General features: G+C 37.3%; 4 protein-coding genes across 9 annotated transcripts in view; all 4 read right to left on the minus strand.

Annotated features, from left to right (window-relative positions):
• LOC149529110 (CBBY-like protein) overlaps positions 1–19,169 on the minus strand; it is a 266,235-nt gene that overhangs the window by 236,414 nt on the left and 10,652 nt on the right. The window lies entirely within an intron of this gene.
• On the minus strand, positions 13,607–14,639 carry LOC149529111 (uncharacterized). Its single transcript, XM_089808817.1, has 2 exons — positions 14,516–14,639; positions 13,607–14,385 (listed from the first exon to the last, which is right to left on the minus strand). Exon 2 carries the CDS (start codon positions 14,369–14,371, stop codon positions 13,799–13,801), a length of 573 nt encoding a protein of 190 aa, XP_089664943.1. The 5' UTR covers positions 14,372–14,385; positions 14,516–14,639; the 3' UTR covers positions 13,607–13,798.
• Positions 14,516–15,360, minus strand: LOC149529112 (uncharacterized). Of its 2 annotated transcripts, XM_089808819.1 has the most exons (3): positions 15,025–15,360; positions 14,794–14,921; positions 14,516–14,684 (listed from the first exon to the last, which is right to left on the minus strand). In XM_089808819.1, the coding sequence occupies exons 1-3, from the start codon at positions 15,253–15,255 to the stop codon at positions 14,645–14,647; spliced, it is 399 nt and encodes a 132-aa protein (XP_089664945.1). In that variant the 5' UTR covers positions 15,256–15,360; the 3' UTR covers positions 14,516–14,644. The 2 variants fall into 2 exon arrangements, with proteins under 2 accessions (XP_089664945.1, XP_089664944.1); XM_089808818.1 differs by having other exon boundaries at positions 14,656–14,921.
• On the minus strand, positions 15,305–16,798 carry LOC149529113 (uncharacterized). 2 transcript variants are annotated; one of them, XR_016358478.1, is made up of 4 exons: positions 16,177–16,798; positions 15,821–16,053; positions 15,553–15,704; positions 15,305–15,425 (listed from the first exon to the last, which is right to left on the minus strand). XR_016358478.1 is itself a non-coding variant. In XM_089808816.1 (3 exons), the coding sequence occupies exons 1-3, from the start codon at positions 16,725–16,727 to the stop codon at positions 15,705–15,707; spliced, it is 789 nt and encodes a 262-aa protein (XP_089664942.1). In that variant the 5' UTR covers positions 16,728–16,798; the 3' UTR covers positions 15,553–15,704. The 2 variants fall into 2 exon arrangements, 1 of the variants encoding a protein (XP_089664942.1); XM_089808816.1 differs by lacking the exon at positions 15,305–15,425 and having other exon boundaries at positions 15,553–15,709.

Below are 19,169 nucleotides of genomic sequence, written 5' to 3' on the forward strand. Positions count from 1 at the left end.
AACCGCAAAAAGCCATGAGTTTTAGGAGAAAATCAAAAAAACCAAACATGATTTTTGGGATGAAAAATCAATCAAAACCCAACATGATTTTTGAGGTGAAAAATCAATCAAAACCTGACATGATTTTTGAGAAGAAAAAGCAATCAAAACCTGACATAATTGTTGAGGTGTAAAATAAATCAAACCTGACAATACAAAGCTTCATTTTTTAGGAAAAACAGTAAAACCCGACTGATAATTTTTGAGGAAAAAATTACAAACTCACAAAGAAATCCCACACAACCTTGTGAATTACAGAATCAGAATTTTTTATGGGAAGATTTATAGAAACCCATAAGAAGTTTTTTGAAGGTGAAAAAAAATTATGGAAACCCATCAGAAAAAAAAATTTGGAAAAACAAATTATCAAAACCCACCAGAATTTGTAAGGGAGGCAAAAAAGAGACTTTGCATGGTAAAGCAACACATGTAAACAACATGCAAGTACATGCAACCCTCAAAAAGTAGAGAACCAAAAAATTTGAAGGGTAACCCAGATGAGAGCTCAAAAAACCCAGAAAGCACATGTCGATTTCTGGATCGACTGGCTCAAAAATTGACACCCATAAAAATCTGACGACAACCCAGTTGAGCTCTCAAACAACTCACCAAGAATCTATAATCAGAAAATTTTTCTGAACCCGATAATTAGGGTTTTGAACAAAAACGCCCTACTGCAAAAAACCACAAAAAATGGCAAAAATGTGCAGAAAAAACAAACGGATCTGGACAGAAATGGGTTGCAGAAGTTGGCAGATTTAGATCTGAGTATTGGCTTTGATACCATATTACGAAGTAATTTGAAAATATTTTCTTGTTATTAAGAGTGATCAAGAGATCAATTTATACAAGAGACTGAATGATGTTTCTTTAACAAACAATCGTAAAGAATAGAAACATTCTATTCTAGAAACAGAAAACTAAATATTAGAAACATTCTAATATTTATAGAAGATTACAATAGATAACCATTAGATACTAAACAAAGATAATAGAAATTATCTATTATCGTAATACTAATCACAATAACTATGACTCGAAGTACAATTTCTCTCTTGTAAGCAGCAACTATATTTAAGATGGCAGATCTAGTAAAAAGGATGTTTCAGGTTAGTAACAAGCTGCAATTTCATGTACATATATACATAGATATATATCATTTATTTTGAACACACCAGCAAGGAATGTGGGGATAAAATTAAGGATCGAATAAGGGAGAAGGATATGTGAATAATATAATAAGATAAGCACCAAAAATATCTCAAGAGGAATTAAAATCTAGCGGAGTTAATATATATAAAGTAGAATTCATGGTGGGGTCGATCAAGAGTAGAACCATATGTACCAAGCAAAGAGGAAGGTAAAGAAGGTGGAATTCTAAAGGTACAAAACACATGACTTGCTTCAGAAGATTTATATCAGATTCAATGGGAGTTTGACATTGCATTAGAGGCAAGCTTGGACAAAGAGGTATGCTTTCGTAACAAAGAATGGAGATAGAGGATATGTTTGACTTTTGAGATCGATCTAAAGGGAGTAGACCATGTCAAGATGGATTCTCCAGTGATCAAGAACGGTAGGAGTCAAAGGACTATGATTCATGAGATGAAGTTCCAATATCTGCAGACTAAAAGCCTTCTGCCAAAGTAAATTTGTATATTATTGAAGACAAACTCAAAGGAATGGATCGAAGGCTTTGGTGAGAGGGAGTATTGGCATATTTGATTATTTTACTAATGAGACTGTTATTAATCATGAGTGTTATTTCATGACTATTTGGGCCCTATGTATGACAACTTCCAAATGATTATCACTAGTATTTGTTAAAATTATTGAAAGGTGATGATCTTACAATAACCTAATCTTCTATTATGATAGATATCTTATGATGTCTAAGCATCTCATGATAGATTATATCTTGCATGGTGGATTAATTTCCTTAGACAGACCGTGAATATAATGTTCCTATGGTAAATATTATTGCCGATACGTGTGCACATTCCTTATGAACATTTTTGAGTATTTGGTGAATATCATGTGACTTGATATTCAAGAGGCAATTTACTTGGAGTACTAGGTGAATATCATGCAACTAGTACTTGGTGAGTATCATGTGACTTGATATTCCGAGGCCATTATTCCTGATATCATGAGATGATATCTAATGGTGAATATCTTCCAATCAAGGATATTCTTAAACATGTCATTCTTGATATTACACTGAGGTAATATCATATCCTGTATTTGTCCTCCCCAGCTAAGAGGGAGCATTGATGTTTAGTAGCTTCACTTGAATAAATCCTATGAGGTTAAAGTATTGAAGAAATATATTTTATTATGTGAGATATAATATATATAGATATATATCTAAAATACTATTAGGAGAAATTAATATGATAATGATTCAAAGATATTATATGTATGTATGTATATATATGCATGTAATTATATAAACAATTGTCATTATATTAATCACTTAATAATGAATAGGCATGTTCATGAAGGGACATGTCTCTCCTTGCCTCATCCTCAATATAAATGCAAGAGAGATTGCTTCATGTAATGTCCCTTCTGGGATCCTTTATAACTTGGGATTAATTTATATAACTTCAATTTCAATGGACTCACTTTTTATTTAAATTTTCACATTTAACTCTGCCAATGGATATGATGCCAATCCTATTTGTATGATGAATTGAACAAATTGGATAAATTGGTTGTTTACCGTATTGGTAAAGAAATCAACGCATACAAATAATGGAACAGAATAGCAGAATTATATTTGCATATGCCAGAACATACATAAGGCTTCATAATATTCGCACTAGTAGATGATTGATGATTTACAATGATCCCAGACGGGATATAAATACTACCGCCGAACCTTCCCGAAGGGTTCCGTCGGCCACAACATTACATCCACTACAAACTATTTACCCGTTGGCTAAAAAATACAAAACACCGACGACAGTCAATCTGTTGGCTATAGAAACACCACCGAAACCATCCAGTCGGCTGACACCATCCCCCCCCAAAAAAAACAGTCGTCTCCTAACAACTAACAAAATATCTGAGACAAATTAACAAACAAAATACATTAATGAACTAACTGCAACTTGAAAAATCTGCTTTTGCCACATCACTTTTACATTCATCCCGTTGCATTTGTAGTCTCTGCTAACACAATATTGTCTCCTCAAGCTGACCTTGATAGCCACCCGTACTGCTTTCTCTGTCCAACTCCTCGATACCCCGAGCCAAGTGTCGCTGCACTGCCTCCAACTGGATGATCAGCTCCTCCCGAGCTCTCTACGCATCCACCAAGACAGCCTCACAGCCAACACCTGCTCCCACTGCCTCTGGTACACAATACTCTATGCCTATATCTGCAACTAATCAGACTTCTCACAACTAACATCCGCAACGACTGGGGATCCAGGGGGCAACGCCCTCTGCAGGGTCGAGGGGTAGTGCCCCCGCGGGGTCCTGGGGCAGCTACAGGGCGGGGTCGAGGGGCAACGCCCCTCGCCGCAAAGACCAAATTAACACTCCGAAACCCACATAAAAATGCACGGAACACACTGTTTTTGCCATTTTTTGCCAATTCCAAACTCTTTCTGGTAACCACTGTTGCTTCCCCTTCGCTTTGGCATCATCTTTTACTCATTCCGAACAACTTGAATCTGTCGTCGTCTTATTTTTTTCTTTTTTTTTGGTTACTCGCCCGCTGATGTGCCTCTTGCCTATCCTGCTGGTCCCTACCAAGAGAATGATGTTAATTCCTCCGAGTTGAATTTGTCCTTCAAGCTGAACTCAACCACCTCCGCGAGAGAACTAAGAAAAACCCGCATAAAACCATCCGCAGGACAAGAAAACTCCGAAGAAGACAAGCGTCCGCTGCGAACAGAAAAATCCTTACGATAAGAATTCGTATGCTGCCTCTGCATAGATCCACTCCCAATAGCCCGATACTGGAGCATTGACACCAACACCCACAACCCTGCCCCCGACCTCGTCTATGGATTTGCGGAACTATCTACACCAACAATATCAACCACCATGGAATCGCAGAGTACTACGGGCGGAGAGAAATATTGCCCGAGTTCGCAGCAAGAACAAACACTGAGAAGAAATCTGAGGAGAGGGTTGCGCGGCCGCAGGAACATTGAAAAAAACTCCGCGAGAATGCTCTGCGGAAAGGTTCCGTGAGAGGTCTGAACAACTGCCCACGGGACACAATCCGCGGACATGTGTCCACGGGACACAGTCCGCGAACAAGCTACCCGCGAGACACAATCTGCGGGCAGACTATCCGTGGAACCCTGTCAGCTACAATTTTTTTTTTTTTTTTTTTTTTTTTGGTGAACATAGTTTTTTTTCCTTTTCTTTTTTTCCTTCTTCAAAAAATATACAAAGCACCTCAAATTTGCCTCTAACCGTCGCCATTCGGCAACGACGAGGGAGTTCCCTTCTGCGACAACGACAGAGTCTTCCTGGCACCATATATTTTGAATTTGGATCCGTTGACTGCCAGAGGTACCTTCTGCCCGTCCAAAGTTGATAATCTGATCGCTCCATTGTCGCCGACCTTCCGAATCTGATATGGTCCAACCCATCTAGCCTTAAACTTTTCCACTTTGATTTCATTCCGATCGTCGTACGCCTTACATCTCTTCTGTGTCACCTCCGTCGCCCACTGTGCCTGCGGTCGTCGTGCAACTAACTTATTTCCTTGCTGTCGACACCCTTCCACCAATTTTGTGGTGTGATGTATTCTTTTCTTTCTGCGCGGTCCGTTCACTGCGTGCCGGATGGTGGGATCTTTCTTTTTTCTGAGTTTGGACTGTATGTTCTTGCCCTCAGCTTCAGCCATAACCGCCTTTGCGTCATATGCTTCTCTGTATTCCTCCGGACACTCATTTTTCTCTTTTTTCTCACTTGCGTCGACCCTTAGCATATTACAACTCGGAAATAATTCGTAGTCTTCTATCTGCCAATGGTAAAGGCCATTCACCGAGTCTAGGTCGTCATCATTTGATCCTCCTTCTAGTGTCAATACTCCTTCATTGTTCGGTTCCATTCTTCTCTTTCTTTCATCGTCATTTCTTTCGTCGTCACTGTTGCCTTCACCTTCTAAGCCTGACGATGCTGCCTCCTCACCTACCATTTGCGTGTGCAGGTCAATTATGAATCTTCTGCCTCCGCGCTCCATTGATAGGGTATTTCGTTTCCAATCATGTTTTACTTTTGCTTGCACCAACCAATCCCGTCCCAAAATAGCATCATATCCTTTTCTTTTTAATGGAATGACCACGAAGTCCAATAAAAATGGTTGCGTTCCAATAGTTACCGATTGCGCCTTCAAGATTCCTAATGGTTTGATTCCATGTTGGTCTGCCGTGAGCAACTGGAATGCAGGTGGCCACAATGTCGGCTTTCCCAACTTCTTCCAAGTATCCTCCGGTAACACATTCACACCGGACCCTCCGTCAACAGTTGTCTCTGTCAAAACATTTCCCAAAATCCCCATCTCGACGACCGCCGGATGCCGTCCGGAGGTGAGTGCCAGCAGCATTGGGTCTGTTGTCATCACTTCCCTACTGTCCCTTCCTGTGTCCTCCGTTGCTTTCGAAAACGATGTATGATTCAGAATGGCCGTCCGTAACTGGGGCATTGTGAGAAGGAGGTCACTTATCTTGACTGGTATCTTCGTTTGTAAGATTTGTCGTACAATGTTTTGTTCTGCGAAGTCCCTTGCCAAGGTGTCAGTGATGTCCTTCAACTGAGATGTCCCTGCCGACGATGCCTTTCCGATTTCCACCTGCGCTTCCCCCAATTTTATCTTTTCCTCCGCTTGCCTCCGTGTAATTGCCAGAACCTCCTCTACATCCATGCCGACAGTGATCAAGTTTACTCTAGACTTTGGACACTTGGAATCTTCGTGATCGCCGAGTCTGCACCATCTGCATAATAATTTCGATGTGTTTGCCGTTGTACAATCCCGCGCAAAATGACCCCACAAATTACATGCTCGGCATTGAACGATCGGCCGTCCATTTGCATCATACTGAGTTCGACTGCAGCTCCCATTAATATTGTTATTATTCGCATTGTTATTTTGCCCTCTGTTATTATTCCTGTACCCTCCGGATGTAGCACCTGCACTATTCGTATTTCTGCTACTGCCCGACGGGGAAGCCTCTTGTGTAAGAAACACCTACGGAGATCCTCTTGTCTTCATGTTAAAGGGGCACTCTTTTGTGGAATGGCTTATGATCTGACAAATGTCACAAAATTGGTTCTTCGGACACGATCCTTTAGTATGACCGTCGGTCTTACACTCTGTGCACCATAGCTCACTACCTTTTGGCTCCTTCTGCATGTTTTTAAACTCCTCCATTATGCAAACCATATCCTTCTGTAGGGCACGAACCTTCTTGCTGCTGCCTTCGTCATCGCTGCTATCATCTCCGGCAAGCTCGTCATCATCAGAATCAGAGGAGCTAGTTTTCTTCTTCTTTGTCTTCTGTTCACTTTCAAGATCCAGTGCTCTGTTATACGTGTCCACATATGACGACAGTGGCACAATTTTCATTTTCCTCCACAATTTCGATCGTAAGCCGTCCACGAACCATCTTTTCTGCAATCCGTCCGCCGGCTTGCTTTCCATTTTGTTTATTAAGTCTTTTAATCTCCTGGCGTAGACGCGGACAGTTTCGTGCTTCCCCTGTTTGGTATTGAAAATATCTACTACGATTTCATTATCATCCCGCAAGAGTTTAAATTCCGCCAGGAACTCCTTTTTAATGTTATCCCAGCTATTTAGCTTTTGTGGATCCGTATCCGAAAACTAATCAATCGCCACACCCCGTAGGGTTGCCGAAAATTGCCTGACCCATTCGTTGGCATCTGTGATTCCATTTGCCCGCCAGATTGTCTCACATGTCTTACAATGTCAAATGGGGTCGGCGGTACCATCGCCTTCAAACTTCGACAGCTTTTCTTTGGGTCCCGCCATCACAACACTAGAGGTTTGTACTCTCACACCGAAGGTCTGCACTCCCACACCGGAGGTCTACACTCCCACACCGGCGGTCGACACTCCCACACCGGCGGTCAGCACTCCCACACCGGCAATCTGAACTCCCACACCGGCGGTCTGCAACTGCGAACCTTGGTGAAGAAGACGGATGTTCTGAAGTTGTTTCCCGCGGAAGTCTATCCCGGACGAAGAGGTCACTCCAAGCTCGTGCTCCCTCGGCATTGCGAGCCGTGCGAGTTGATGCTCTTCCGTCTGAATTTTCCTCCCTCAGCGAACACAAATTCAAGAACTCCTCATGTGCTTCTTCCACCAATTCCACCCGCTGCCGAGTCTCCTCCAACAATTCCTCGGCGCTCTGGTTTCCGTCGGCAATCTTCTAAAATCTTCGTCGACATTCGGCTTGCTGTGCCAGAATTAAATTCTCTTGCACAGTACGGGTTCCATCTTTTTCCTTGACCTTATTCCGATCTTTGTTAAGCTGATTTGGCATTAATCTTCATTCCTCCCACCTTCCAGATTCATAAGGCAACGGCGCCAAATGTTTACCGTACTGGTAAAGAAATCAACGCATATAGATAATAGAACAGAATAGCAGAATTATATTCGCATATGTCAGAACATACATTAGGCTTCATAATATTCGCAATAGTAGATGATTGATGATTTACAATGATCCCAGATGGGATATAAATACTACCGCCGAACCTTCCCGAAGGGTTCCATCGGCCACAACATTACATCCGCTACAAACTATTTACCCGTCGGGTACAAAATACAAAACACCGACGACAGTCAATCCATCGGCTACAGAAACACCGCCGGAACCATCCAGTTGGCTGACATTGGTTAATGTAAATGACTATGGATTTGATATTAATGAAAACTGATTTGAACTTTTATTCTTTCCTGCAAATATTTCACTGTTCTTATTTTTATATATCTTTTGCCTGTATATGTTGATGTGTCGATATTTATGGAAAAGTAAATATTATTGTTATGCATAGTCTATGATTGTTCTTGTTTCCTTCGTCTGCTCAAATTCAATTTTCCCTCTTTTGTATATTCTGATTATATGTTTTGGAATATATAAATTTACTCTATAATGTATAGGAGTGGAGATTACTATCTATTTAATGAGATGAAGCCACACTGATTGTTCTTTATTCTTTCCTTTAATCTCTAGATCTTAATCTAAATCTAACAGACTTTACATCAATGAAACATACAAGAAGTAAGCCCTTGTTAGACTTCTAATGGTACGCTATTTTCTCCCCTTCGTTTCTCACTTTCTCTATGCTCCAGGAGCAAGGAATGTTGACTGGGAAATATATCTACAGTTGATGGAGTATTTGTCCAAGTTTACGATTGAAACTAACTAGAATGTTTAAATCGCTGGTTGAACTCCTTGTTGTTCGATGACTTTGATATATCAGTCCAAACCCCTGATCTTTATCTGTACAGCAGTGCCAATTCTTGTTTGATTGCTGACTTACTTTCTAGTATTATATTTGTTGATGTCTTTGTCCCTGCAAACACTTGACTTTGATCGCTGGTCCTGGCTGCTGGTGTTTGATCGATGTTTGTATATTTCTAATGTACCTCGCACCCTTACTCCCTCTGACAGGTGCTTCTTGTTTGCTATCCTATATTTCTTTCCTTTATAAACTCCCACTTTGCTTTCCATGGCAGACTACTTGTTCAATCTGTAACTCCTTTCACAATTGTTGTTTGGCGTGATTGCTTCTACGCTACTTACCTCTCACTTTCCCAATTGCTTCACTTGCCCTTTTGTGTGCCAGCCATATGTACTCTCGCATAGATGACTTTGATCCCTTGGTGCTAACTGAAATTACTAATGCTATTTCCCCACTGTTTTGACCCTTTCAATACAAACTATATATGCCTTGGAGGAAAGGATCGAGACCATTGGTCATGACTTTTAATAACTCAAGCTTTACTGATTTACAGTTCCTTTTAATAAATCATATAAATCTCCATTTTATATTTGTTTTATATTTTAAATATTCATATGTTTATATTGTGCTCATATTTTAATTATAATAAAAGGTTAATATATGATCAAATTTATATAGTATTTATATTTTAATTAATATTATATATATAATATTTAAGAGATTTTATATCTGATTATGAATATAATAATCTGCAATTAGTTCTTATTATTATTCATTATCTTTTTACATATTTTATATTTATATTTGTAATTTTATTGTTATTATATTAATAATAGATTATGTTATATCATCTTTACTATTTATTTATTAATTTAGTTATTGTTAATATTAAATCCTATTTTTGAAATGGGGACATTACAGTCTGCCCTTCCCGAAATTGCTTGTCCCCAAGCAATTACGAATACAATGTGTGTGTCTTCTTCTATGCTCCTCTAATATCATCTTGCCTTATATATTAGAGTAATCCTAGACAACATTACAACTTTAGATGAGAATTGTAATTCTTTATTAATATAAACTTATCAACTTTGAAAATATTTAATTATATTAAATTTAAGAAAATTTCAAAAGGGATAAAATAAACTCATCTTGAATTCTTGTAGCACTTCCATGCTTCTTGTTATGCATTGCCTTGTTCCATGGTGGCTCCTGTCAAATAATCCATGTGAAGCCTGGGAGAGAATTTATCTCTTTCCAAGTCTCTAAGGATATCCCTTTAGAATTATCCCTCTCTATTTAATACTTAGGGGAGACTTTATCTGTTCCTAAGGTCTCTTATGGATGTCCCTTCAGGATTATTCACCCTAAGGTCTCTATGAGTGTCCCTTTAGGATGTAGTCATCTTTGTGATTCTTTAGAAGAGATTTTATCTCATCTCAAGTTACTAGGGATATCCCTTTAAGATTATCCCTCTCGATTTAATCTTTAGGAGAGACTTTATCTCACCCTAAGGTCTCTATGGATGTCCCTTTAAGACTATCCATCTCTATAACCTTTGAGAGAGACTTTATCTCGCCCTAAGGCCTCTATGGATATCCCTTTAGGATTACCCATCTCTATAATCCTTGGGAGGGACTTTATCCCTTCCCAAATCTCTAGAAGTATATGATCTTTGTAGTTTCATACAAGCAATTTTTGGAAGATTTTGAGTATGGGTATATACAACTGAATATTTTCCATTAATTTGCTTGTTTTATTATAAATTTATTTCTTCAATTTGGTAATCAAATGTTCACCATCTTATTTGTTAATCCTAAATAGTTCTTACTAACGAAAAGTGAATAAATTTACTAATTTCTTACTCCATTTTATTTTCCCTTCTTCTCTAGTATTGGTTACTAAAATCCTCAAATTTATGCATCAAGTGGAATTTCTTCAAAAGATCATTGCTTCTCTCCTTCATTTAGTGCTTGGACACAACTAAGATCTCTTGGATCATTCCTTGCTTTCTTATGTGACTCTTTTGTTTCTCTCTTGGATGTTGCTTCCATTCTATTAATTTAATTCCTTTTGCTGCGCTAGTGTCCTGATGCCTATAGTTCTATGCATCTGAAACATAGGCCTTTCTTCATTACGTTCTCTTTTTGCTTGAGAGTGTATTGATGCCCAACATTCCACTGCCCTTTGTAGAAATAACATTATTTTTCTCTATGATCTTTTCTTAAGTCATTGTTTCTATGTTCTATCTTTGCTGAAAAATTCTTAGAACTTTCTTTTGAAGGATTTGATTCTACCATTTTTGCTTTTCTAATGGCTTCTTCCAAGTTTTGAGGTTCATGCGGTTTTACCGCATGTCTATTTGAGTCTTTCAATCCTTCTATAAACATATGAGTAAGTCTCTATTGCGAGAGGTTTGGGACCATGACTAATAACTCTTGGAATTTGGAAGAGAATTCTTTCGTTGTTCCAATTTGTCTAAGTTGAGTTAGTTCTTGGAAATACCATTCGATGTCCTTATCATCAAATTTGTTCATGAGCTTTTGGGAGAATTCTTCATAGGATTTTACATCTTTATGTCCCAATGAGATACATCCATGGGTCCACCAATCATCTGTTTGAGTCTTTCAATCCTTCTATAAACATATGAGTAAGTCTCTATTGCGAAAGTTTTGAGACCATGATTGATAACTCTTGCAATTTGCAAGTGAATTCTTTCGCTAATCTAGTTTGTCTGAGTTGAGTTAGTTCTTGGAAATACCATTCAATGTCCTTATCATCAAATCATTCATGAGTTTTTGGGAGAATTCTTCACAGGATTTTACATCTTTATGTCCCAATGAGATACATACATGGGTCCACCAATCATGTGTGGCTCCCTCTAGATGGACTATAGCGAATTGGAGATCAACTTCTTTCGTCATGGGGTTTAGAGTAAAAAATGTATCTAATTTTTCTAACCATTGATGTGGTGTAATCTTTTCTAAGCCATCAACATTTGGAATTTTTATTTTGTTGATTTTATGTTTGAGTTCTTCGTTTACAAACCTTTTGGATGCCTCCCTTTGTTTATCGTTGCAAAACTCTCTGAACGATACCACTTCTCTAATGTTAGGTTTTAGAGCTGCATATGCCCTTGCAATATCTTTAGTCCTAGTCATTGGTTGCTCTATTCCTCCTCTTGATAGCTCTACTCTGCGTAAGCATGATGGTTGTGGTATTCTGGTTGGAGAAAACACAATATTACTTTATGAGTGAGTGGAGCTAGTATCTCTTGCCTAGTTGGGTTGTTTCAAATTGTTGCTAGAATTTCCCATATCTTGCAATGCTTGGAGAAGTGCTTGATTTGATTTTTCCATTTGGTTCAATATAGTTTGGTTCGTTTGGTTGTTTTGCTCCATATAGGATCTCACCTCATTTGCTAAGTCGTTCATTGGAGTTTTCTTTTTCCTCCTCTCGTAAGTTACCATAAGCCTTCACTCGCAGGATGGCAAATTTATGCTCTAACACCACTGTAATGTCCCTTCTAGGATCCTTTATAACTTAGGATTGATTTATATAACTTCAATTTCAATAGACTTCCTTTTTATTTAAATTTTCACATTTAACTTTGCCAATGTATATGATGCCAATCCTATTTGTTTGATGAATTGTCAAATTGGATAAATTGGTTAATGTAGATGACTAAGGATTTGATATTAATGAAAACTGATTTGAACTTTTATTCCTTCCTACAGATATTTCACTGTTCTTGGTTTGTATATATCTTTTGCCTGTATATGTTGATGTGTCGATATTTCATGGAAAGTAAATACTATTCTTATGCATAGTCTATGATTGTTCTTGTTTCCTTACTCCGCTCAGATTCAATATTCCCTCTTTTGTAGAATATATAAATTTCCTATCTCTAATGTATAGGAGTCGAAATTACTATTTATTTAATGAGTTGAAGCCACGCTGATTGTTCTTTATTCTTTCCTTTAATAACTAGATCTTAATCTACCTCTAACAGACTTTACATCAATGAAACATACAAGAAGTAAGCCCTTGTTAGACTTCTAATGGTACGCTAGTTTCTCCCCTTCTTTTCTCACTTTCTCTATGCTCGAGGAGCAAGGAATGTTGACTAGGAATTATATCTACGATTGATGGAGTATTTGTCCAAGTCTAAGATTGAAACTTACTAGAATGTTTAAATCGTTGGTTGGACTCCTTTGTTGTTCGATGACTTTGATATATTAAACCAAGCCCTTGATCTTTATCTGTGCAATAGTGTCGATTCTTGTTTGATTGCTGGCTTGATTTCTAGTATTGTATTCGTTGATGTCTCTGTTCCTACAAACACTTGACTTTGATCGTTGGTCCTAGCCATTGGTGTTTGTTTGATGTCTGTATGTTTCTAATGTATGTAACCCGCACCCTTACTCCCTCTGACTTGCGCTTCTTGTCTGCTATCCTATCTTTCTTTCCTTTATAAATTCCTACTTTGCATTCCACGGCAAACTTGTTGTTCTTTCTGTAACTCCTTTCACAGTGATTGTTTGGCGTGATTGCTTCTAGGCTACTTACCTCTCGCTTTCCCAATCGCTTCACTTACCCTTTTGGGTGCCAATTGTATGTCCTCTCGAACAGATGACTTTGATCCCTTTGTGCTGACTGTAACTACTAATGCTGATTCCCCCCCTCTTTTGACCCTTTCAATACAAACTATATATGCCTTGGAGGAAAGGATTGTTACCATTGGTCATGACTTTGAATAACTCAAGTTTTATTGGTTTATTGTTCCTTTTAATAAATCATATAAATCTTTGTTTTATATTTGTTTGTTATTTATATTTTAAATATTCATTTCAAAGTTGCGAGAATCGGAATCGGCGCGGCTGAATCAAATCGTGAATCGGCAATGAATCGAAAAATTTGAAAAAATCCTTTAAATGTAGAGATTTTAACAATTTAAGACTTATTTCATGCACCCTTTATTGAATATAACTTAAACACACTATAACATCATCAAATAGAAGTTAAAACTTAACATACATAAACATGGAACATAAAATCCATCACATATGTAACTATGTTATATACTAAAATGTAAATTGTAGACTACCTGAAGTAAATAAAAATCAAATGATTATAATGATTCAAATCATAGAATGTATTTAAGATGAAGATCCATGAGACATCAAATCATAAATGTATGTAAGAATCTAAGATGAAGATCCATGAAAGTTTGAAACATATATCTATCAGTGATTTTGTATCACTATCAATATCTGTAAAAAAAATATAAAAACAAGGCTCCAGCTCAAGCCTCATCATCCTCATCATCATCCTCTAACTCTGCTGCAGCCTCAGCCTCAGCCTCTAAGTATCCAGTCTGCCTACTAGAAAGGCGTCTAAGGTAGGTCTTAGAGGACTGCCGAGCCATATCCCCCGCATGGGCAATGGGCTCATGAACAACGTCACTAGGGCCTGCGTCTGTGCGTGCGCGTGTGCGTCTACCAATGCCTGAACATGCTCTAGCTGCCTCATCTGCTATGGCCACAGCCTCAGCCTCTACATCCACCTGGTCAACCCACGTGCAGTCTTCCTCAGTGAAGAATGGTTCCACAACCTCTATGATCCACTCTGATTCTGGATCAATCTCCTCCAGAATGATCGAAGAGGAGTCAGTGCCCAAAATCTGTCTGATCCTAAGACGAAGGTTGTAATGAACGAAGACAAGATCATTCAACCTCTGCACTGTCAACCTATTTCTCCTCTTCAAGTGGATGCGCTTGAACATGGACCAACTGCACTCACATCCAGAAGCGCTACTTGGCTGACTCAGAATACGGATGGCAATTTTTTGAAGTTTTAGGATTGTGGCCCCAAACATTTGCCACCCTCTATCTGAAATAAGGAAAAACAAAAACAATTAGTCTCATTTACAAATTACAACTCTAAAATTAATGCATTATATAATCAACTTTAAGTTTAGAATCTAGATTCATTAACATTGAATATATTATTTAATTTTTACTTGGCTATAGTGTTGTCTGAGCATTTATGGCCATCCTGCCAGAGAAAAGTGGCCCCTCTTTATTGTTGAACTTGTCTAGCTCAACAATTGTAGCAGCACTATCTTCATCGCTACTCAACCTCTGGATCACTATGTATAAGCTAGTGAGAACCTCCACATCCGCTTTGAACTGAGGACAGAAACGAAATGCCGAATTCAAATAGTAAGCTGCTGCATGGATGGGTCGATGGAGCTAATTCTGCCATCTCGTATCAATGATGTCGTAAATAGGGGCATACCTCTCCTGCACTCCTGCATATTGGGCTCTGATGGCCTCCTTGGCCCTATCCATGCCCTCATATATGTAGCCCATAGAGGGCTTCTCCCCATCAGCAATTCGTAGCAAAGCTATAAGGGGCTCAGTGACCTACATATAAAGTAAAATAAAAATTTGAGTCAAAACTTAAATATAAAATAATATAACTTAAGGTAAAAGTAAAATACTAAATGTTAAATTGCAATAAATTTACCTTAAGGATTTCTCTAGCAGGTTTCCAAAAACCATCCTCATCAAATATGCAATCCACCACATCTATCCCTGTAGTGGTCGTAGCATAGGAAGATGAAATCCAGTCCCGCCCAACAAACATGCTCCTCAAATCATCCCTTGATGTCAACAAGGACTGCAAGGTGATGAAATTCAAGACAAACCTTGTGATACCTAGGTGAGCTAACTCCTTGCCTCCTGTGTACTTCCGCATTGTGCTAAGGACAAATGAATGATTATAAATGAACTTGCATATGTTTTTTGCCCTTTCCACACATGACTTGACAAACTCAAGTTTGCCAATTTCCTACCACATGAGGTCGATGCAGTGTGCCGCACAAGGGGACCAAAATATGGTGGGGTGCCTCTCCATCAAAAGTTTACCTACAACAATTTTAAGTTAATTAGAAATTCAAATTTCAAACATGTTAGAACTTAGGAAACCTAGAATTAGAAAAAGTTCAAAATTCAAATAAATTTATTTTCAAAACTTGAAAAGTTAAAATTTTACCTGCAGCAACATAACTTGTTGCATTATCTGTCACCACCTGGATCAAATTTTGTTCCCCCACCTCTGCTATGACTTCCTCAATAGCCTCACATAAGTATGTGGCATTTTTTACATGTGCGGAAGCATCAATGGATTTGATTCATGAAGATGGTCTATCCTACAAGTAACAAAACAACGAATTATAATGTTAAATGGATCATCAACAAATTAGCATTCAATAAATCAAAATTTACAATTATGTATGTAAGAAAGTAGAATGATCAATCACCTCCACAGGATACAAGAAAATTGAGGAGTGTTCTATTCCTCCTATCTGTCCAACCATCAATCATGATGGTGCAACCCTTTGCAATCCACTCCTTTTGGTTATCCTCGAGCTCAACCCTCATGTCCTCTACCATCTCATCCAAGAGGTATCCGCTCAACTCAGCCTTAATTGGGGCTTTAAACCCTGGACCACAAATAGCAACTGCATCTATCATGCCCTGCCAATAAGGAGCCCTATCACAAATAAAAATTTAGATGTCAAAGACTCATATCATAAAACAAGTAGATATAATTAAAGTTTTACTTTTACCTTTAATTTTAACTTTAAAGAAAACAAAGGAAAAAAAAATCAATTACCTGGCTACAACAAATGGAATGTTGCAAAAGTACCAAAGTTTGCATATCTCCTTTCTGGCAGCATCATGAATCTCCTTGTTCAAACCCATGCCCTCAAGCGTGGGTTGGGAACCAAGAGTAGTGTGGGGCACAAAGTAACTATCCATTCTCTTTTTCCGCACTCTAGGCCGCAATAGGTTGGTGTGGGACTCTGTCTCGGTATAAGACCGACTAGCACTAGCACTACCACTCGCATGAGCAATAGAACTAGGATGAAAAGGAGGCCTAGAAGAACCCTCTCCAACACAACCTATGGATGCAGAAGCTAATGCAGATGCAAATGTAGATGTGGCTGCGGATGCGGGAACATGGGAGCCAATACCCCTTAACCCTTCAAGTTGAATTTTCCTATTCACTTTGTCTTGTTCAATTCTTTCTAATGCCACGAAACAAGTGTGTTTTGCCTCAACAATTTGTTGAGTGCAAATTGTAACATCATGTCCAGGTATAGCAGCAATGTGGTATTTCAATCTATAAATACCTCCAGAAGTTATTTTTTCTTTACAAAACATACATTTTGTTTGATAATTGGTTCTTCCAGGAAACTCTTCGTTATATTTCCAACATTCATCTTTTTAACCCATTGTGAAAAATGAAAGCAAAGGGCTGCTGCAATAAAAAAATTCATGTAAAATATCAAAGTTTGAAGCTAATAAAAGCTACAAAACAACAAACCCTAGTTTGCAATTTAGTAAAAATAAAGAACATTCGAGATTTAAACTAAAAATCTCGAAAACTATAAAAATTTAACAAAAAATGCATAATACACTAACATGCAAAAAAAAAATCAGCACTTACCTCTTGCAAATGAGTTGAGGAGTGTTGATATTGACTCTTTAATGCTCCCAATGCAATTTACGGCCTCCCCAAATAGACTACTGATCTTTTTGGTGCTCTTCCTTCTTGCCAGTTGGAAACCTATGGTTTTTCTTTTCTCTTCTTCTCTCTCACTTTTCCTCTCTTCCACTCATGCTTAACAATTAGAAGGCCCTTTAGGGTTATAACAAAGAAGAAAGGTAAAAAAGAAAGTTAAAAAAAAAGTATTTCCAACATAACATCTTGTTGTTACCGGTCGATTCACGCCGATAACTATGGGCAATTTTGGCGATTTTTCCCATGAATCGCCGATATTGGCAATTCAAGCGATTCACAAGAAAAAATCGCCGATCACGATTTCCAATTCCAAAAAAATCAAAAAGCATGAATCTTATCGTCAAATCAGCAATTTTGGCGATTTTAATGCGATTCTCGGAACTATGATTCATATATTTATATTGTGCTCATATTTTAATTATAATAAATGATTAATATATGATCAAATTTATATAGTATTTATATTTTAATTATTTATTAAATACATATAATATTTAAGAGACTCTATATTCGATTATTAATTTAATAATCTAGAATTAGTTCTTATTATTATTCATTATCTATTTACATATTTTATATTTATATTTGTAATTTTATTATTATTATATTAATAATAGATTATGTTATATCATTTTTACAATTTATTTATTAGTTTAGTTATTGTTAATATTAAATCCTATTTTTGAAATGGGACATTACACTTCATTTGAAAAACACAGAAATCATAGGCAGTTTCGACACTATTAGGAGTCATTACAAACATTTAGTACATTAAACCTTGTTAGAGGCCTTAAACCTGTTAGGAGTTGTATTATTATAGGATCTCATTGCTCGATGTGTACTCATTGTCCAATACACAAAAGATAATAAATACAACACCAAAATGATTGTTCTGGCATCATAATGCCTGACTAATCCATAATATATCTCCCTTCTAATCTGATCAAACATCAAAGCTTGCGTCTAACCATCAATAAAGCAACATTGTTGTTAATTTCTAGGATCACTGCAAATGTACTAACAATACCATTGTATTCATTGTGTTCCAAATGCAAATGAAGGCTTGTTAATAAGAGAGGATGAGACATGTCTCATGAAGACATGTCTCTACGGGTAATCATCACTAGATAACATATTAATATATTAGTAATATAAATAACCATATAAATAATATAATACGTATAACAATAGATAAAATATACAATAATATATATGTATTATATAAAATAATATATATTATTAACATGGATAAGTATATATAGGAAATGATGATTACCAATAACAATAATGTATATCAGATCGAATCAATCCGACTGAAGCTACAGCTTTAACAATTGCATCATCAATACAATCACATACCAACTTCGCATATCATCTCTCATGTTTGCATCCAAAAGCTATCTTTGCCTTATACCTCTCCCAATTAATTTTTCAATTGGCTTGCAAAAACTCTCTTTACAAAACATGTGGCAATAACCAAAACTATTTTTTGAAATATGTTATCTAAGGGTTAACATCTAGGATGTCGTCCCATCAATGCCAAGTAATTGAGTTGGTAAAACAATTCAATTCCTTAGACCAATTTTGCCTGATTACCAAAACTTCATCTGAATAATGTGATCTCAGCCAGTGAAAATTTATCCATTCAAAACCTGTGCTAAACACTATCTGATCATAAGGGAACATATCTGGACCATAAACTGACCTTATATTACCAAATCCAAAATTATGGCCATTACTAATTATTCTGTTAAGCTCGTTGTCAAAAATATTTGGACTGTTCACTGTTTCCTGCATAATACTTAGATATATTTTATAACCAAAACATATCCAAAACTGAATCTTAGTTGCCATCAGTGACAACAACTATCTTAATTGATATATTTCAGGCAATCATTTCTACTACCTTAGTTGCCATCAGTGACAACAACTGAGTCTTCGGCTGATCACTAGCAAAAAAATGGTGTAAAGAAAGAGATAAAAATGGATTATCTTGCATATGCACAAAGATGTGTGTTAAGCTTTAAAGACTTCTTTGCTTTGTTCTTGGTACTTTCATCACTTTTTCTGGGATGCTCCCT

Source organism: Cupressus sempervirens, chromosome 11, assembly GCF_028749045.1.
Source record: "Cupressus sempervirens isolate cs-2001-9-10 chromosome 11, ASM2874904v1, whole genome shotgun sequence".
In the NCBI taxonomy this organism is placed as follows: Eukaryota; Viridiplantae; Streptophyta; class Pinopsida; order Cupressales; family Cupressaceae; genus Cupressus; species Cupressus sempervirens.

Coding starts and splice junctions, on each gene's coding strand:
- LOC149529113 (XM_089808816.1), bottom strand. CDS start 16,727: ATGTTTTGTAAAGAAAAAATAACTTCTGGAGGTATTTATAGATTGAAA. Junction 16,054..16,176: donor ATTCCATTTGTTGTAGCCAG/GTAATTGATTTT, acceptor TATTTGTGATAG/GGCTCCTTATTGGCAGGGCA.
- LOC149529111 (XM_089808817.1), bottom strand. CDS start 14,371: ATGTTTGGGGCCACAATCCTAAAACTTCAAAAAATTGCCATCCGTATT.
- LOC149529112 (XM_089808818.1), bottom strand. CDS start 15,255: ATGCGGAAGTACACAGGAGGCAAGGAGTTAGCTCACCTAGGTATCACA. Junction 14,922..15,024: donor CTGCTAGAGAAATCCTTAAG/GTAAATTTATTG, acceptor CTTTATATGTAG/GTCACTGAGCCCCTTATAGC.